At 40.8% G+C, this 19,410-nt stretch overlaps 3 protein-coding genes and 1 long non-coding RNA gene across 9 annotated transcripts in view; 1 reads left to right on the forward strand and 3 right to left on the reverse strand.

The window, feature by feature from the left end:
• The window catches only part of LOC134288725 (guanine nucleotide exchange factor DBS-like), a 106,292-nt gene extending 101,998 nt beyond the window's left edge, over window positions 1-4,294 (forward strand). For all 3 annotated transcript variants that reach the window (XM_062854469.1, XM_062854470.1, XM_062854471.1), the window contains exon 7: window positions 3,977-4,294. In XM_062854469.1, the coding sequence (XP_062710453.1) occupies window positions 3,977-4,279 (303 nt within the window). In that variant the 3' untranslated portion in view covers window positions 4,280-4,294. The remainder of the gene's footprint in view (window positions 1-3,976) is intronic.
• LOC109407813 (cullin-4A) overlaps window positions 1-19,410 on the reverse strand; it is a 417,220-nt gene that overhangs the window by 245,160 nt on the left and 152,650 nt on the right. The window lies entirely within an intron of this gene.
• On the reverse strand, window positions 8,108-9,256 carry LOC115265413 (uncharacterized). The gene is made up of 3 exons (XR_003896648.2): window positions 8,740-9,256; window positions 8,529-8,663; window positions 8,108-8,462 (listed from the first exon to the last, which is right to left on the reverse strand). It is a non-coding gene; the product is annotated as an uncharacterized LOC115265413 (long non-coding RNA).
• Window positions 17,063-18,319, reverse strand: LOC134287505 (uncharacterized). Its single transcript, XM_062849393.1, has one exon. The coding sequence runs from the start codon at window positions 18,215-18,217 to the stop codon at window positions 17,147-17,149; it is 1,071 nt and encodes a 356-aa protein (XP_062705377.1). The 5' UTR covers window positions 18,218-18,319; the 3' UTR covers window positions 17,063-17,146.

Raw genomic sequence — 19,410 nt, forward strand, 5'->3', positions numbered from 1 at the left:
AGAATCAGCCCAACGACGACTACGGCGGCGCAGAGATGATAGCAGCAGCGTGCTGAAAACGGGGAAGTACTAGGTGCATGGTAATGATTGATGGTGGACTCTTTGCATGCGAGTCACTGGTGCAAATTGAAATTGATTGCGACCAATAAATGATGCCTAGGATCGCATGAAGGTGTTTCTATCTCCTTATGGAAATAGTGGGTGTAGGTGAGCCTCTGTGTCTACCATCTCTATGGTTGGTCTTTCAAATCGCTGCATTTCTGGTTCTGGTATTCTGCTCGGTTGGATCCCCTCGCTGCTGTCAATGGTTGTTGCCCTTCCCCCAATCTCTGTCAATACCGCGGGTCGTGTGGGACGTCGAGTTGATAATTCGCGTTTCGGGTGCACAGTGGGAGTGATTTGTAGTGAGTGAATTTGTGTGATCAACAACTGAATTTCTGTGAACTATCAGTGATTAAAGTGCAAAAATGGCAAATGAACTACGAAATCTAGTCAAACAAGAACGAAATAGTTTAAAAACTTTTGAAGCAGTGGAATGTTTTCTCGATAATTTTGACTCTAGTGTGCATAGTGTTGAAGTTGAAATTCGTTTGGAACGTCTTGAGGCTGCTTTCAGCGAATTTCATCGTGTTCGAAGACAAATTGAACTGATTACAGAAGATGTAGAAGAGGATGAAGAAAGTGAAATGGAGAAAACACTCAGTGAAACATCGCAGGCTCGGCTCAAGCAGAAGGAAGCAGAGAATGAGAAGGTCGTGCTGGATGTCGAGAACAATCATTGTCGTTTGAAAGCTGCATTGATGAGCCGATTATCGAAACAACCTTCAACTCAGCCCAACCTGCAGCAGCTAACGGCTCAAGGTACTTCAACTGGTCTGTCTCGTGTCAAGCTTCCGGAAATCCGTCTACCAACCTTCGGAGGACATCTCAAGGACTGGGTGACCTTTCGCGATACTTTTCGGAGTTTGATCCATAAAACCCACAGCTATCGGAAATGGACAAATTCACGTATCTACGGTCATCGCTCAGTGGAGAAGCTCTTCAGGAGATCAATTCCGTGGAAATGTCAGACGATGCTGGAGAAGCGATATGAAAACAAGAAATTGATTGTTAAAGCCCATCTTGATGCCCTGTTTTCGATTGAGCCCATACGCAGAGAAGGATACGAGTTGCTCAGTCGTCTAATCAGCGATTTTGATAAACATCTTCTCATGTTGGATAAAGTTGGAGAAGACACAAATAACTGGAGTACCATTCTTGTCTACATGGTGTGCTCTCGTTTAGATTTCTCCACGCTTCGAAATTGGGAAACACACCATAACTCAAAGGAAGTGCCCAAGTACAAGGACCTCATGCATTTCCTAAGAGATCAGTGCTCCGTGTTGCAGTCTGTGGCTCCAGCTAAGGCTATCGTCGTCCCTGAGAAGAAGGCAAAGTTCTCCGTTACCAACTCTGTTGTTCAACCAGCGTTCAAGTGCCCATTTTGTGGAGAAGGATTCCATTCTGCTTTCCGATGTCTGAAGTTCCTGAAACTGAAGGTTCCCGAGCGCAGCGAAGCAGTACGAAGAAGTTGGCTTTGCCTGAACTGCCTGTATCCTGGACATCAGGCGCGTGTATGCAGTAGAGGAGCATGCCACCATTGCCAGCAGAAGCATCATTCCCTGCTGCACCCGGAACAGCAGCCACCAAGCGAACATCGGAACAGATCCTCCGTCCCACAAGGGCAACCTAGACCCTCAGCAGTCAATCAGCAACAACCACAGACACAGTTACCAAACCAGAACCAACCTGCACAAGCTCACACTACACAGCAACCCACACGCACACCTTCCGCATCACACTCGCAATCCACCGCACAACCATCCACCTCACATCAATCAAGTACCAATCAGAACACTGTAGCCCTGCCGACAAACACACAGTTTTCTACGCAAGATATTCTATTATCAACTGCTCTTGTCTGCGTACAGGACAGTTACGGCAATTCGCGACTAGCCCGCGCGTTGCTAGATTCGTGTTCGCAGTTTTGCTTTATGACAACACAGTTCTCTAGCAAACTGAACCTACAAAGTTCGGCTGAACATATGTCGGTTCAAGGCATCGGTGGTTCTGTAACCGTAGCACGGAAGTCGGTGAAAGCGACAGTCCTCCCTCGAATTTCGGATTTGTCACCATTCCACGAGGAGATGACTTTCTACGTCTTACCCGAACTGACTGCAACCTTACCAGCACGGAAGATTAACGTCGTCAACTGGAATTTCCCGAGCAACATCACATTCGCCGATCCGCAGTTTCACGAGCCAGGTCGTATAGATCTAATCATTGGAGCAGAACATTATCTGGATCTGCTCACCGACGGTCGGGAGAAAATTGTGGATGGAGGCCCTACGCTGCAGAACACAGTTTTCGGATGGATAGTGTCTGGTCGAGCAATCGATCATTCGTTATAATTTAAAAAGAATCCGAGCAAAGAGCGTCGCTTGTCGTCACTTTCTTGTGGAATGTCTTCAGAAGTTTTTTTTGCTTTCAGAAGGTATTCCTGGAAAATGTTCCAGAAATTTCACCCAAGATTTCTTCCGGGATTTCTCCAGGGGTTCGCTTAAAGATTACTTCAGAAATTCGTTCCAAGATTCCTACAGAAGCTTCTTCTGAAATTCCATGTTCCTTATGGGATTTCTTCAGGATTTTTTTTCTGATATCCTTCCTACAAGAACTTCTTTCAATATTCTAGTCCAGTCTAGTCTAGTCTAGTCTAGTCTAAACATACATGTGTGCACAGCCATTCATTGAAAGAATCCTGGAAAATGATGGAATCCCCAGTCAACCAGTGATCGTATAAGATGTTGCATAGGATGTTAAAGTGGAGGCGATATGCGTACATTTTACATGCTCCTAAATGGAGGCATGCACGCATATGGCCTTCACTTTATCATCTTATGCAACATCCTATACGATTACTGGTTGTCTGGGTCGACTAGTTCCGTCATTTTTCTTGTCATTATTAATCCTTGCAGCACATCTGTGATGTATAACAAACATTAAAGCAGCCAGGCCTACTGTGCAGCGTTGTTAATGTTATTGAAACCAAAGAACGGGGACATTTCGTACCCTAGGATAGGATGCGTCACGTAGTCAGCCGATTTGAGACCATTTTGCTGTTAAACGGAGACCAGTCGCTGATTGGTCGAAATTGATGCCCGTTTGCTGCGATCAGATCGCTTTGTTATTGGTTTGGCCGTGTTGCTAGTTTGTCGGTTTAGCATGTGATACAAAGCTCGTACCAACCGTTCCGTATACGAAGCATGAATATGAAATATTAATGGTGGGAGTGAACTGCCTATGATCGCATATCAGTCCCATATTTGCTGGGTTTCCTATTCATATGGGCGATCATAGGCAGTGAAGTTGCTATGAAGCTTAATGTCACTCCTTGGTCCTTGGAATCCTGGGATGGGACACAGGTATTTACCCCTTCCTGGCCCTCGCTCTCTGAAACGAAAAGAAAATACTTATCCCTCCCCCTTAATACAGGAACAAGAACTTCTTTCAGTATTCCTCCAAAAATTTCTCCGGGATTCTTTCAGGAGTTACTTCTGGGATTGCTTCAAGAATTCCTTCCGGGATTCCTACGGTAATTTCGCCGGGAATTACTTCCAGGATTGTTTCAGAATCTGCTTCTGATATTTCTTTAGGAACTTTTTCCTGGATTCCTCCAAGAAAACAAAATAAAAATTACATTTGTTTGATGTTTACATCTTGAGATTTGTGTAATCTAAGAGCTGATGCAATATTGAACTGGGATTACAAGTCCTTTGTTGTTGGAAATAAAATTTCATTATTTCTCACAATTGTTTTCATACATTTGTTAAAATAGGTTTTATTAGTGTGTTATTGCGTTTCGTTTACGTTTTACCTAACGAGTTACTAGGCAAATATCATTAACATATTCTTCTCGTTCTCCTCCCCGCTATTCCAGGTCCTCCAGCGAATCGACGACGTCCAGTTAATGTGCGACAAGCGAGTGACCGTGCTCAAGAAGCTCACCCTGAAACCACCACGTCCAGTGCAAACCGTAACACCGGAGCCGGCAGTCCCGTTGCAACCCCCCGGAGGAGCACCTCATCCCATCTTTCGAACCCGCCGCTCGTACAACAAGGTAAGTAAGTGTGTTCTTCGACATTTTCAAAATACCATTAGGGAATCGCGCCACTTGGGCGGTGGCTTCTATATTCGTCTGTTTTCCACTATAAGTCAGTCAAATTTGAACCAATTGACATAACTTTTGGAATGTGGTGAGATAGGTATATTATCTACCCGTGTACAACATTTCAAGAAGCCACCGCCCAAGTGGCGCGATACCATACCTCGTTCCGAAAATGTATCAGAGCCAGTAGCAACGAACGGTTGTTATGCAAGTACCTACCTACCAACCAAGTGACTGAAACGGCAAATTAAATGTGCCCCCAAAACGACGAACCCTAAATTTTGCGAAATCGACCAAAAAACCGTTGCGCGGTTGGCCTTGGCCAACGTCGACGACGACGATTAGCTGCTCCGAAAAAACAACACTTGGGTGAATGCAGAAAGTCAAGCTGTGAAAAGGTAATTTCCCTTCCAACAACCAACGAACGCCGCGCTGCGGCGTGTGGTTTTCAATTTGCGAAAATGCTTCACGACGCGCTCTGGCTGGGAATGTAGAGTGGCTAGAGAGGGGAGATTGGGGTCAAATGACTTTCACGCAGTGTTAGCTTTAGGTATATTTGGATTCTGTTTTGTCACAGACAAACACTTTCGAGATTATGTCATTATCCGAGCTAGTTGGGACTTGGGACAAAGTATAATTCCCGATTTGTCGTTTGTTTTGTGTTTCTTTTATGCGATATCAGATATTTTTAGCTTATTTTACCCCACATTCCCCGCAGCTCCACGCGAGTAAAAGCAACATCTGATTGAATTGCTGTTGCTGCTTCTGCCTACTAGGTATAGTGCTGCCTGGACCGTTTAGTGGCCGTTGTTGATGTCAGTCAGGTTGTTCGAAAAATGCAGAGAGGTAATTTTTTATGCCATGCAGTTTTATCATTCCCACATTACGGCACGGCAAACAGCGTCGTCGACAACGTCCACCGCTCGGTGACTAGCAGAAACACGTAGGATGATAGTAGATGATAATGTGCAATCTCTGGGTGGTGATGGACAATTGGGGATAAGAATTGAAGGCGAACAGCGCCGAATCTCCCACAAGAGTCGAAACAGCAGCGAAACAGTTGTTGTTTTAGAAAGTGGTCTGGCAATGTTACACGATGGATCCATCCATATCACCTACATACATGTTGCGGCATTTTTGAGTATGAGTATGAGAAGCGATGTTTTATTGCTCGTTGTAGGAGCATAATGACATATGAGGAGGAGTTGCATAAGCCATGCTGGTTTCGAACATATTTCATCTTGCGTGGGGAAAATGTCTGGATAATTTATGATGATGTATTGGGCTATACAAGTTTTTGAAAGATGACATATGTTTTTAACGGGTACTTTGTTTTGACTGAGGTATAGATTTTTATCTATTGATATCATAACAAGTATCTAATAATGTTACAGCCTATAATTCACATACATGGACCATTGTAGTCTTCTTTTTCTTGTCGCGTCGTCTCAACTGGGACAAAGCTTGCTCTTCAGCTAAGCGCTTCAACAGTTGAAAACTGAGATCTTCCTCTGCCAATAACCAAACACGATGTGTCGATATGCAACGTGTAGAAGACACGATGTTACTCTATGTCCAAAGAAGTCAAAGAAATTTTCATTACGAATAGTTCTTGGGCCGACCGAGAAAAAAAAACCCGTCACTTTGAGCATGGCCATAGTGATACCCACGTCTTTACGTCTGTGGTTATTGTAGGGATTATAAGGGATAATAAATATAGATTAAGAGTATAATCCTGTTCTAGGAACTACGGCATAAGAAAATGCATGAAGGAGTACCCGCATAACCATGAACAGTACTAGTACTGTTTCCCATAGCATCCGCAACAGCTTGAAACAATATCTGAACCATTTCGTATAGCACCCGAACGAACAATAAACCAACTCCACCACAAACTGTTTTGACAGTGTGGTAAACGGTAATTGGGGAAAATACAATATGTGGAATAGGCGGTTAAGTTCAGTTACCATAAAAAATCGTCGATTTTCTCGAACAAAATTTCACGCGTACAGTTTGTCAAACGGTGGACATACTATCAATTTTTCTTCCCAATTAATTGTAAGACAAACGGCTCGAAAACAGTTTGACCATAAAATTGAAATGAAACCGAATAATGTATGTGTAACTGTGTACTTATGATGCTTTATGGTATTCAAACTCTATAGCATACTGTTCCATCGCCGTTAAATCATTAAAAAAATAATGTAATGAAGGTAATAAAAATGAATAAAATAAAAATACTTTACTTCAGCAGTAAGGGAAATGCAAGTAAATCGTGTTATGTAAGGTAAAAACATAAATGTTTAAAGATCATAAATACAGCTGGATATTAACCCACCGGTCTTATTTTGATCTTTCCGCATTATTTTACCATTATTACATTTTATGATCTGCTAACATTTCTCCAACTACTGGCGTAGAGTACCTTCACCTAAAATTAATTCAAATTAATAGTGTTTTTATTTAATAAATTTGTGTGTTGTGTCGGCTGCCGTTCGGCTTGTTGATTTATCTGCTCTCCGAAATTTGTTCTATTTTTAATTGAAATTGTCCTGTAAAATCGTCTAAGTCATTTTGTTAAAAGTGTATTCGCCAGTAAATAGATTGTGCAATACCAGAACTTTCAATCGATTACCGCTCTTTGTTAAAACCTTTGATTAAGGTGAAACATCAAGAAAGCCCATTGCAATTTTGCATACAAACTTTAGAGGCACAAATCTGACGAACAAAGCATCAAACCAAGTCGCACTTGATTATCCTGGCTTTGCTCACTTGCAAAAAGAGGCAGCTTTTCAAAATCGACCGCATTTGTTTACGAATTTTTAAGATTTGTGCTTTTGAAAACGTGAGTAGGGGTGCAAGTCGGCCATTGTGGCAACCATATTGGTACTCTCTGAAGTTTCTCCTTAAACTGTGCGTCGAAATAATGGAATGCAAAAAATGCCTTCACGACATCGTAACGCGAGAGCAACCGTTCATCTATTGTAATGGCTCGTGTTCTCGAGTATATCACGCGGCATGTGTTGGACTGAACGATGACGAGCTTGCCGTTGTGTCACCGCCAAAGAGGAACAGTTTTTGGCTCTGCGATGATTGTTTTTCCGGATTTCTACAGTGGAGAGAGGATCAGAAAGCATCTACCGAACCGAACCAAAACGAATCAAAGTGTGCGTTGCAACGCGACGTGGATGAGCTCAAATCTAAAGTGGAAGCAATAATGTCTGTTCTTGGTTCAAGTACTACATGCCATTCGGATAATACTTCTGATATGCGACATTCAACTCCTCGTTCATCGCCGCAACGGAAAACGATCTCGCACACTGCAATGTCACATGTACCCGATGTTACACGATCACCACAGTCGGCCTCATCTTTAAATACCTCTGATGATAGTTTCGCCTTATTGTTGACAAATATCGATGCCAGTGTATCTGAGACAGACGTTCAACGATTGGTTTCTCGATGTTTGGGTGCCTGCGACGGTGATTGTAGAAATGTACGAAAATTGGTTCCGCGATGGGTCGATTACGATAATTTGGATTATGTTTCATTCAAAGTAGTTCTAAGCAAAAAATGGAAACCTTCCGCTATGACATCGTCCACTTGGCCAAAAAATGTTAAGTTTCGAGAGTTCGTTAGAAAACAATGCACATGGAAACCCGATATCATGTAAATTTGATGTACTATATGTAAATGTTAAAAACGAATGTTGTTTGCTTATATTTTTTGTTTGTAATATGTAAGATAAGGCCGTTTGATGATGATATATGTGAGATTCTGTTATGTGTTATTGGTTTAGTATTTAGTACCTACTGTCTTTGTTGTATTGGATCTTAGAATAAGTATATTCAATTAGACTGAATAATGTCCGTTGAATTAATTAAATAAATACAAATAAATACAAATAATAAATGGGAAATAAGCTTGTTTTAGTCCCAGTTACCCTACAGTTAATTATGATCTTCACAGTTCTCCAAATTCATCTTTCGTAATCGTATTTCTGTTGAACAATGAGTTTCTTCATATTCATCCTTAGCTTGCGGATACATATTTAAACACATGATCTCCTCGTTCTTGATGGCATCGATTGTCTAGGATAACAGTTTTCACTTTGCTCTATTGTCCATCTTTCCTGGGTCCTTTTTCGTGTAGAGCGTCCGGTGGTCATCTGGAACCTTTATGTCGTTCCGGACGAAAACTGATCCGTGCCCGGGGTAGAATTTGTAAACGCAGAAGTAGCATGATTCCGGACCGTTTTCTGTCGGAACGGCAAGATTAAATCTTATAATAATATAAAAACTACAAGTTAATCAAATCCGCTTACCAATTCTTGTTGCTGGAGGAGGTAACAGCGGCACCTATTGTGGCGGATACTCTAGCAGCCGGCCCACCGCCCTGTCCACTTCGTGTGTGTTGGGTGGAAGCAGAGACCGGATATTGTTGGGAAGAACAACTTCGTCTGTGGAATAATTGCGCAACGCGTATTTAAATTTAATAAAGGTCGATTTCACACCATATTTTACAACAATATTTACCGAGAGCGAGGAACTTTGACTTGAAAAAACGTAAACCCGATGTGACGATTTGTTTTGGCAGACAGCGCGAAGCGAAGTGAAGTCGGTTACATATACTCATACATGTAACAGTTTGACAAATTGTTGGGCACTCGTAAAATATGGTTAAATGCAAGTGTGTAAGTGTGTTTCGCAAATATAAAACAAACCATTTGTCATAATGTGATTGCATATTGCCACCATTTCTCACAAGTGTCTATCCTTATATGATTCAACAATGTGTTAACACTATAACATATTGTCACAGTTTGCTATGGATGATTGATACTGTTTTTAATAATAAAACATGTTAGTCTTCATATTGTTCAGCATTATGACAACTGTTTGAGATAAGCTAACACTAACAGATAGGACACATTTACTGTTTGGAATGTGAGACATATTGTATATTTCTATGCGGGTAGAGATGAGAATTGTAAAGACCGTCGTTATAGAGAAAAGTTGAATCATAGTAGGCGTCTAATGAGGATTCAAATATGAGCGTCAGTTTGTTGGTTAGCTTTCGCGAAAATGAACGTGTTTAAAAGAAAAAATGTTTTGAATTGAAAATTAAATCATTCACAAAAACGATCCAAGAATATTCCGATCACTACAGGGCCATAACCATAGGAATCTATTACACTAGTTTACAAAATAAAACGAAAGTCGTGAACTTCTGTCAACGACCAAAATTTTTGAAGCATAATCTAGCGCTGATTTCGAAACCGTTCTTCAAAAAATTTAAAGTAGAACAGTTTTTGAGTTTTAGCTCAATATCGAGTTTTACAACTTTTTAAAATATGGAATTTACTAAAATTCAAATATATTGCGTTTTGTTCAACCAATTTCAAATCTTTTTCCATAAATTAAGAGCTGAATATCATACCATTCGATCATCTGAATACAGGTTTTGCGTCAGATTGATGAAATTCAAGATATTGGCGAGTTTTGCGGACGATCTCCTTAAATTTTAGCAAAATTTCCAAAAATATATGAAGAAATGTATTTTTTCCAATGAGAAAAAAACAATTCAAAAATTCTTTCTCAACGTTTATTTGACATATCATATGTAGGCGAGTTACATTAAAAAAATTAGCTCAATTGGAGCATTGGTCACGGAGACTGAGATGTTTCAAGTGAGCGACATTGCTTTAAAATAGAACAAAAATCGATTTCAAATCATCAGCCTTGTATGGAAAGTCGAAAAAAATTCCGCTCTACTGTAATTTTTTTCCTTCGCGTTTTCGAATTCAGGGTATGATTCTACACCAAAAACGATCATCAACTTACCGAGTTCAAAAATGCTGTAAACTAGTGTTATTATCATTAAGAATTTACTAAATTTAAAGCTCACATCGATGTTTCGGGTGATTTTCTCAGTCTTTAAGTCGAGAATGATTGTTTTCTACTTTCCCCACGTTTCGGCCGATAAGGTTTGGCCTTTCTCAAGGGTCGCAATGTCTATCGTCTCCCGCATGGATTGTTTCCTGAACATTTGCAATGATCGATACGGGAACGAGAGAAAATAGACACTATGACCCTTGAGAAAGGCCAAAACCAATCGGCCGAAACGAGGGGACAGTAAAAACCAATAGTTCTCTACTTAAAAACTGAGAAAGCCTCCCGCAACATCGATCACACATCCATAAATTACGACTTTGTTGAACTGTACATTCGATGACAGATCAGTAGTGATATACACTGTGGTGCATAATTGAGCGGACAAACTCCGATTTCCATACAAAATGACCAAACTTGAGAAGCTGTAACTACATGGCTTGCTTTGATGGGTGAGCTCAATTTTTAACACTGAACTACTAATATGATGAGTGTTACGTGTACGGAGTACAAAATGTTTCCGTTCACAGGCGTGGGCGTGACAAGGCGTTGGAAAATGTGCAAAAGTGTTCGGACAGCGGTTCGCGTGTCAAAGGGGTACCGCTGTTCGATCACTTTACCGCATTTTTCAAAGCTTCTTTGCCTGCCATTGCCTGAATTTTTATATTGTGAGGTAAGTTCATTTATGCACTATGTCCAGGAATCGATCCCGTCGTCTCTGGATGGCGATCCAAAGTCTTATCCACAAGCCTAACTGGAGACCCTAGGTTTCTCTACTTTACCATATTTTAGCTTACGAAAGTCAGTGAAAGTTTAGATAAAGACATCATCTGTATCTGTAAATACGTGTCCACAGTTTTTGTTACTCAGTTTTTTAATTTTTGGAAAAATAACAAGAACTGTAACTTAAAAAAAATCTCACAATCAGTGGAAAATTTGGATATGCACTTCCATGCACAACTTTCATGATTTGTGATTTATGCTTATAGCTACAACAAACCAAATCAAAACTGCTCCATTTGCACAACAGTCCCATATGAATGGGTTACCCCCTGTTTTGATCTTTCCAATTGAGCACATACACAGCAATCTCTTGGAAGAGTACAGGAAAATAATAAAAAACGACTACTTTTATCATTTTTCTTGTCATTATCAATATTTACTTGTAATGTATCAGAGATGCATTACATACAAGAAGTATTGACGCTGCCAGGTCTACTTTGCAGCGTCATTAAATGCAATTCAACAAAATCATAGAACGGCGACATCTCGTCAACCGTCCCATATAATATCATACATGTTGGGGACTCTGAGGGGGACATTCGACTAAAACACTGTTTTCACAGTTCCCAGTGAGGCAGCTTCTAAGCTGTAAATTTTATTAAACGAGATTTAGAGCTAATTAGTGGTGTTTGCGTATAACATATCGATAAAATTACATTTCCAGTGTTGATATTGGTTCTGTCACATTCGCCCGAAAACCATTCGCCCGAATTCCAAATGCCCGAATGACAAACGCCCGAATGTAACAAACGCCCGAAAAGACCATTCGCCCGAAATACCATTCGCCCGAAAAGACCATTCGCCCGAAAGACCATTCGCCCGAAATCCATAATAGTCTTGAAACACTTTTCTGAAACAATTTAGGCGTCGTCCAGGCGTATGGCTGAACGCCATTTTCAACTAAAAGTAACTGCAACCTTTTTCGGTTTTTGTTTTTTTTTCAAACATAGTCTGATTTAAGACATATATTGTTACAAACATTTTCGGCAATATAGCTGTGGAAACATTTATTGGAATTGTCCCTTCTTTTGTTAATAGGCTTTTCTTTCTAGTTTCACCTTCAAGGAAATTAAATTTAATTTGATGTAATTTTTTACCAGAAATTTGCCCTTCTTTCAATCATGAATTGTTCTTTAAAGTACCTCTGTTATGGAGAACCTTGACGTTTTATATTTTTACAACTTCTGGATTCCAAACATGGTTTCAAAAGAACAGCTTGTTTTAATAAGAATGCTGTATTCTCACGATTTTTATGTTTTTTTTTCTACATCCGTTAGCTCACGCGTTTTAATTTTTATCAATTATTGTTCATTTAAACGAAACGTAGTTATTCCGACTACATCAGTCGTGAACACTTTCAACTTAAATGTGTTGACTACACTGTGCTGAAGTTTTGTCTTTATCCTTTCGATCAACAATGCCATAACAATTAATTAGCTATTATGAGCAAGCAATTAGGCCTTCTTCAAAACGTAGGTCGTTCTTTCAAACTAAGCTAATATGATTATTATTGGCGCCAATCAAGCTGTTCTTGCGATTGGTCGGACACTAAGTACATCATGCGTCTGTCCTTAAACTTCCATCATGGCAAACCACAAAAAAAAATGCATGGAATCGGTGGATCACTTTCGGGCGAATGGTCTTTCGGGTGAATGGTCTTTTCGGGCGATTGGAATTCGGGCGTTTGTCATTCGGGCGTATGTTATTCGGGTGAATGGTTTTCGGGCGAATGTGACAGAATCGTTGATATTAGTTGATGCGAATCGAGGTTATATCTCCGCTTCCTCGGAGTGATGAACTAGAATTATTCAAAATAAAAATCAGAAATCGATTCTTACACATTACAAACGGTCGCTCACCGAAGTATCGAATATTGTGTTATTACAAGAAATAGTACTATTAACCCTAAAAGGGATACCTGGGGTCCATTGGACCCCAGGCGCCTTTCAGAGCTCGTCTTTGATGGAACACACTCAGCGAGGTGACGAAACTGAGGCCATGAAGGTATCCCTTTTAGGGTTAATTCAAAGTAAATGTTATCTTGTTTTTAAGCGAATTCACTTCGATTAATATCAACATACGTTGCACGCTATTGCACGTTGTTTTCTTCCCCTTAGTCCGTAAGAAGATGACGCAATGAGAGTATATTACAGGTAGGGAAGATGAAGCTATGCATATATGGAGCTATGTATTAGTAACCAAAAAAAAATGTAAACAAAAATAGTGACATCACTATTTGACACGCGTTCTTATGGGCGCTTGCTTTGCATGTAGTAGTGAGATTATGAATTTCCAATAACTCAACGTACATATTATTAAGGGTCGTGAGTTCAAATCTCACCTGAGCTGTGGATTTTTTCCCAATTTAATCAATAATTTACCCATCTGTACATATGTACGTTGAGTTATTTGAAATTCATAATTGACCACACGGATTGGAATTACCGAAAATTTTCACTTTGAGTGAGTAGTGAGATGTTTTGCATCAAACACGGATCTCACGCACACGAAGTATCCTCTTACACATTATTAAACTTTATTAAACTCTCATTGAGTATGACGTACGAGGGAATGGTTGGCAACTATACGTCAAATGTGCCCAGCGAGTTCGGAAACAATACAGACGTGAAGCAGAAACGATGAGAGTGACGTAGTTAAGAAAGTTAATGCCACTCCATTGAAGTCCTTCTTCCTGGGATAGGACATAGGAATTTCCTCCCAATGTCCTTGCTCGAAGGCCTGAAACGAGAAAAAGTGTTGCTGCCATCCCATCCGTTCGGGTCACATCACGCAACCCGATGAACGCCATCACAGGACAAAAATGAAAATATAAACCGGTCTCGATCTCTTACAAACTTTGGGATAGTTTTACACTTAATTGTCACACAGAAAAACGCTAGAAATACAAATACGTTTTCACCCTATCACGGCACTAAGTGTCATCAATGGTATTAGTTATTTTAGCGTGGCTAAGCAAACCGAACTTGTATCTGGGCACATTTTGGAGGTTTGGTAGCAGCCTGACTGCCGGCAAATTTCAGACCACAATTCTCAGCTAATGAGCATTTAGCATTGCTTCAGTATTATAGTTGTCTTCACTGTAAGGCGTTCAGTTCTTATTAAGCTGAATTTATCAGCAATTTTTAGGATTTTCACGGCATACTCTGTCCCATGTCATGCAAGATTTTCAGCATAAGGTGCCCCACGTAGAGTTTTACAGATGATCACGATTCCTGGAGAATGAGCAACTGATATCTCAGTTAATAGTCAAGTATATTTTAAGCAGCACCCATATGGGTACCGCTGCCATCAAACATTAAACGTCAAACATTTAGCCGAGATTTCAGTATTTTTTTTAAGTGTGTATTGTTAGAGTTTCTGGAGAATATTTTCGGCATAAGGGAGGGCGGCGTAAACGTTGCCGTGGTGCTGTTCCGCAAAATTCCTCAAGTTTTTGAAAGTTTAATTTATATTTTTGGAACGGACTTTGCAAGAAGTTGTTGGAAAATGATGTCCGACACCATGTTTAAATCCTAGATGGTGGCTTCCAGTTTTTTTGTAAATCCATGAAAACTCGCACAATATAGGTATTCTGGGACAGGCTTGACGAGTCCATTGTAAAAATCAATGATCGGTGCTTTTTTAAATAAAAAAAACTTGCATGAATCTGTATCTAAACTTTTAAAAACCATAATTTTTCAAAGTTTTTTTTCCTTTGCGTTGCATCTCATGAACTTGTCACTTCCAACTTTGTACTCCTCAACGCTTCGCACTCTTTGCTTTTTATTATTTTTTTTTAATTTCCTCTCATTTCTGATTCTTAACTGCTCACTTCTCATACCTCGTCGACCACTCTTCGATCCAAACTGATTCACGTTTACATGGATTCCCTTTTCAATGCTCATGCCTGCTTATTTCTCACGCCTCATCCATTGCTTTTTGCTGCTCACTCTTAATTCCTCACACTTTACTTTTCACTTCCCATTTCTTACAGTTAACTTCTTACTTTTTAATGATCACTCCTCACTACTCACAGCCTATAGCTCCACATTCCTCATTGCGCAGTCTTCACTGCTAAAATCTCACTTTTCACTGCTCACTCCCCACTGCACACTACTTTCTGTTCACTCCACACTACTTCTTCTAACTCATCACTTTTACTCACTCCTCACTCTTCATTCCTCACTTCTCACTCCTTCATTGCCTATTCCTTACAATTCACGACGCACTATTCATTGCTCATTTCTCACTCTTCTGGGTAGTAAAAACCTTACTCCTTACTCTTCACCTCACTTTTGCGGCCTGTGCCCTGCGAGCTCACCAACCCTTGAGCTTACAGTATTTCCCTGCTTCTCGGACGTTGATCAGCCGCCCCTGACTTGAGGATCAGATGCTACTGTGAGGTTGGAGCGCAAACGCTCAGGCGAGATACAACCTTGGCTCGCTTGGTGGCATAACTTGTAGGCGTTATATGATTGATTGTCAACTGTGCTATGCAAATTGGAAGGTCGTGAAACGGCTTTTTCAACCTTTCTATTCTGACGATGGCTATGCATTTATGAATGTAAATTACATGTAACATGTTGATAACCAATTAGTCTTGTAGAGGTTTTTAGAACCGTCGTTATAAAGCCTTATGCCTTTTATTTTGGTTTTATGGTGGTGTTGAAAACTTCTAATCTGTTAGACTAAATAAATGTACTTGGGATGAGATATATGTAAAGAAGAGGAAGAAAGAAAGTAGATAGAAAGATACAAAGTAGGAGGAGAGGGACGAGCCAGGAATTGGACCCAGGATCTTTTGCATTCGAATCAGAAGCGGTAGCCACTAGACCACCAAGCTTGTTTATGCCTGATGTATGCATGACTATTCCTATACAAAATCACTCAATATATCAAATCTGTATCCGATATAAACATGTTTAATTCCAAATTCGATTCGAATAAAAGGATCGCGAAAGTTACTGTCTTCAAAGTACCACGCATCCGCATGATCGTTTCGAGCGATTCGTTTGTAATTCGCTTTGAATTCAAGAAGTCAAAGAAGCTTTTCCCACCCATTAAACGTTGGACGAATTGCTCTTCCATCACTCATCCACCACCGCACAACTGTGGCGTGGTCTTTACTGACAGTCTCGAAGAGGAGGAAAAATTGACTAATTACCATAAGAAATTGCCCGCTCGACTTATGCGCCATGGCCACGGTGCTTCCTCCTGTCACGCCGTCACCACCGGCATCCGTCAACAAACAATCGCCCGTTCATTCCTCGCACAAATAACGGGCGGGCAGGCGGAAAGATCATTTTCAAATTTTATCCGCGATCACGATCACGATCGCATCAACCGATGCGCGACGCCTCCACCGCCACCACACCCGGATGCAAGTAGATAACAAATCAAAACACAAAACGGTAACAATTTTTGCTAGGGGTTTTATCTAATTCCCGTCTAACTAAGCACGGACCAGTAATGATCGAGTTTATTCTTGCACCTCGCCTAATGTCTCATGAACAATTTGGAATCAATTACTAATTTTTAAATAAGCTTCCACATCATGTTAAACATATTGTGATTGAATAATTCGGTTTGCGAATGCGAATTTTGTTTCCGTCTTCTCCACGTCTATTTCGGGCACAAGCTAAATTCAATTCCCGGCACACCTTATAGGGCACTGCATGAAATTCTCTCCTTCTCTTTCACTCTTACAGAAATTATGTAAACAACAAGGCCAAGAACCGTCAAAATCCCATACTAAATCAAAACAATGCAGTGCCCTATACGTGACACTGTGGTACATAGGATGGTCAAAAATTATGATTTAACCGTAGGTGTTTATTCGAAAAGTTGGTCCAATACTTCGCATTCCAAATCAAATCATGTGTTTAAAGTACGATTGAGCAGAAACATTTAAATTAAAATTGTTGTAGCTTCAGAATAATTAAATTAATATTTTGGCTCATCAGATCATAATACGCCAACACAGTGCAACGCAGAAATCTTTCTCTGTGGTTGTGAAATACGATGTTTCGTATTCAGAAAATCGAGAGACACATTTGGTTGTATCTACGCTAGACGAAAACAACTTGTTGTTTACAATTTGACAACGGGAAAAATATTTATTTAAATTGGTGCACAGCTTTTTCTGCATTCTGCAGCGGTAAAATCTAACTTCGAAGTTATTATTATTATTATTATTATTATTATTTATTAGAGACACTTTATACCGAAAAGGTGCATTCGTGTCTGATTATTTAAAGTACATATACAGCTATGACATAGTTTTTTTCTTCGATCTCGTGATCACTTTCCAAGAAGAATCGGAATTCTGAGCATTCTCGTTGCACGATCGCTTGGCTAAATTTTCGTCTCGCGTTTCATTCGTTGACTCGGTTGACAACCGCCGCTTCGCAGAATCGGGCTCCGGGTTTACATCGTTTTCGTTTTCAACATCGGTATTTCCATCATCGTTATCGTCGTCATCATCATCACCACCGTCTCTATCAGATCTAGCCGCTTCTGGTTCAATTGTATCGCACTGGTCATCGTCGTTCTTCTGTCCCTTGACCGAGCTGGATGGTGTTTTTTGTTGCTTTTGTTTAGTGCTACGGATCGCTGGTTGATCGTTATTGTTGGGATAGCTAACGTACGTGCCGTGGCTGTTCACAACAATATGCGACGGTATCGGTTTATCCAACCGCATCCGAACGACGCGTACACCATTGGGTATCCCCGAGAAGAAGTTCTTCCACACTTCGTTGTGAATGGAGATCACTCTCCCGTACTGCTGCAAGTGGTCGGCGATGGAGTTGTTGCACATTTGCGGCGGAAGATCATGAATCCTCACGGTCGTTGTTGGTCCATCCACATATACCGGGATGTAGTATTTTACTCCCTCGAGAACGAAGCAGTGTTGTAGGTGATGCAGTTTTTGTAGCCGTGGGGCTACACCAGGGTCGTTCATCTCGATAAATAGGCAGTTTTTAATGTTATGGATCTGAATGCTCCTAACATCGGCCATATCAAGTTTTACAAAACACTTCAGGAACTTTTCCACTTCTTCCAAAGCGGGGCGCCTTGGCAAGACACCAAAATCCACTACCAACGTGTTTTTTCTGTATTGTGACATCTTGCATCGATACAAGAGCAACCAAAGGAAAGGAAAAAAGACGTCTGTCGCGCACGAAGAGTGGTTGTCAACTCTAACTTCGAAGTGACACAGAGCTTTTGTGGGTTTTAAAGGTGCAACTGACCAACTGAAGAAAATCTGGCGAAGTGGAAATTGAACGGTGATGAAGAACAATTCAGCTTGCTGATGTTTAGGTGCGGTTGCTTTCGTCATACGGAAATGAGAAAATTTGTTAAGTCGTTAGTGGAGTAAGTATTCGAATTCCAGTGCTATCGACTGGTTATCGATAGTCTACATCTCTTGATGAACATTTGAAAAGGGCCTATCTGCTTTTTGTAAACAAACATGTTTCTGTCCCTGTAGGGTCCATCTGCATCCACCCACGCACATCAACATCCTTACTATCTGTTGAAGAACACTCTTTCTGATAAGGGTGTTGATGTGCGTGGGTGGATGCAGATGGACCCTACAGAGACAGAAACATGTTTGTTTACAAAAAGCAGATAGGCCCTTTTCAAATGTTCGTCTAGATCTTTTTGCTTTCACTTAATGAGTCATTGGCAAAGGTAAGTTGGAATATCTTGAATTATTTTCCACGATATGACGGGAATTAGCGCATATGATGAAGCAAATTTCCAACCTATTACATTTGAATATGTAAAAAAAATCTCGATCTTCATTTGTAATCCCTTCCCACTCGGGTCACACTGCGTCTAATGAAGCTTTGACCCATTGGCTCGCTCGGTCTATAAAGCCGCGCGTGGTGCTATGCGGAAAAGCGCGAAGGCGAAAGTGAAAAATTCGGTCACCAGAGTGTGCAAGTTGATGACGGGGGTAGCCGCAATTTGTATCCAAAAACGAAACAAAGAAAACCTCCGATCCGAAGAAAGTGTTTTCCTCCCGCCCGCCTGTGTGTGTTTGTGCTGAAAACAAGCCCACCAACATCGGCGCGGTTCGGCAATGCCTCCATCCAAACGATGATTAGAGACTTGCGCGTTTTGATCGCTCATTAGGGGAAAATTAGTGCCAAATCCACATTCGGCGGACCTCACTGACCAGTGCAGTCAGTTTGGGCGGAGAAAACTCTATTTGGCACCTGATCGATTGGGCGAAATTGGCGAAAAAACCGATCGTTTACGGTGGTGATTGCCGGAGTGTGGGCCCACGCGAGAGGGGCCCAACGAAAGATGCGAATGGGCGTATGCAAAATCAGGGCAAACTGCCCGACGCAAGATCACCTTTGTGAATCGAATGTTTTACGTTTTCTTTATGTTATTTTTTTTTTCTTGGGAACATTGATTCCCGAAGTGCCCTGCCCACAAGGCTTGTTATTCAAACCGAGAGCTGGTTGAAATGTGTGCACTAAATAAGATGATGAGCAAACAGCAGTTTCAAGTGGGCAAACG

This window comes from Aedes albopictus, chromosome 2 (genome assembly GCF_035046485.1).
Source record: "Aedes albopictus strain Foshan chromosome 2, AalbF5, whole genome shotgun sequence".
In the NCBI taxonomy this organism is placed as follows: domain Eukaryota; kingdom Metazoa; phylum Arthropoda; class Insecta; order Diptera; family Culicidae; genus Aedes; species Aedes albopictus.

What these genes read in the sequence shown, in the direction of transcription:
- LOC134287505 (XM_062849393.1), bottom strand. Translation starts at nt 18,217, where the DNA reads ATGACGAAAGCAACCGCACCTAAACATCAGCAAGCTGAATTGTTCTTC.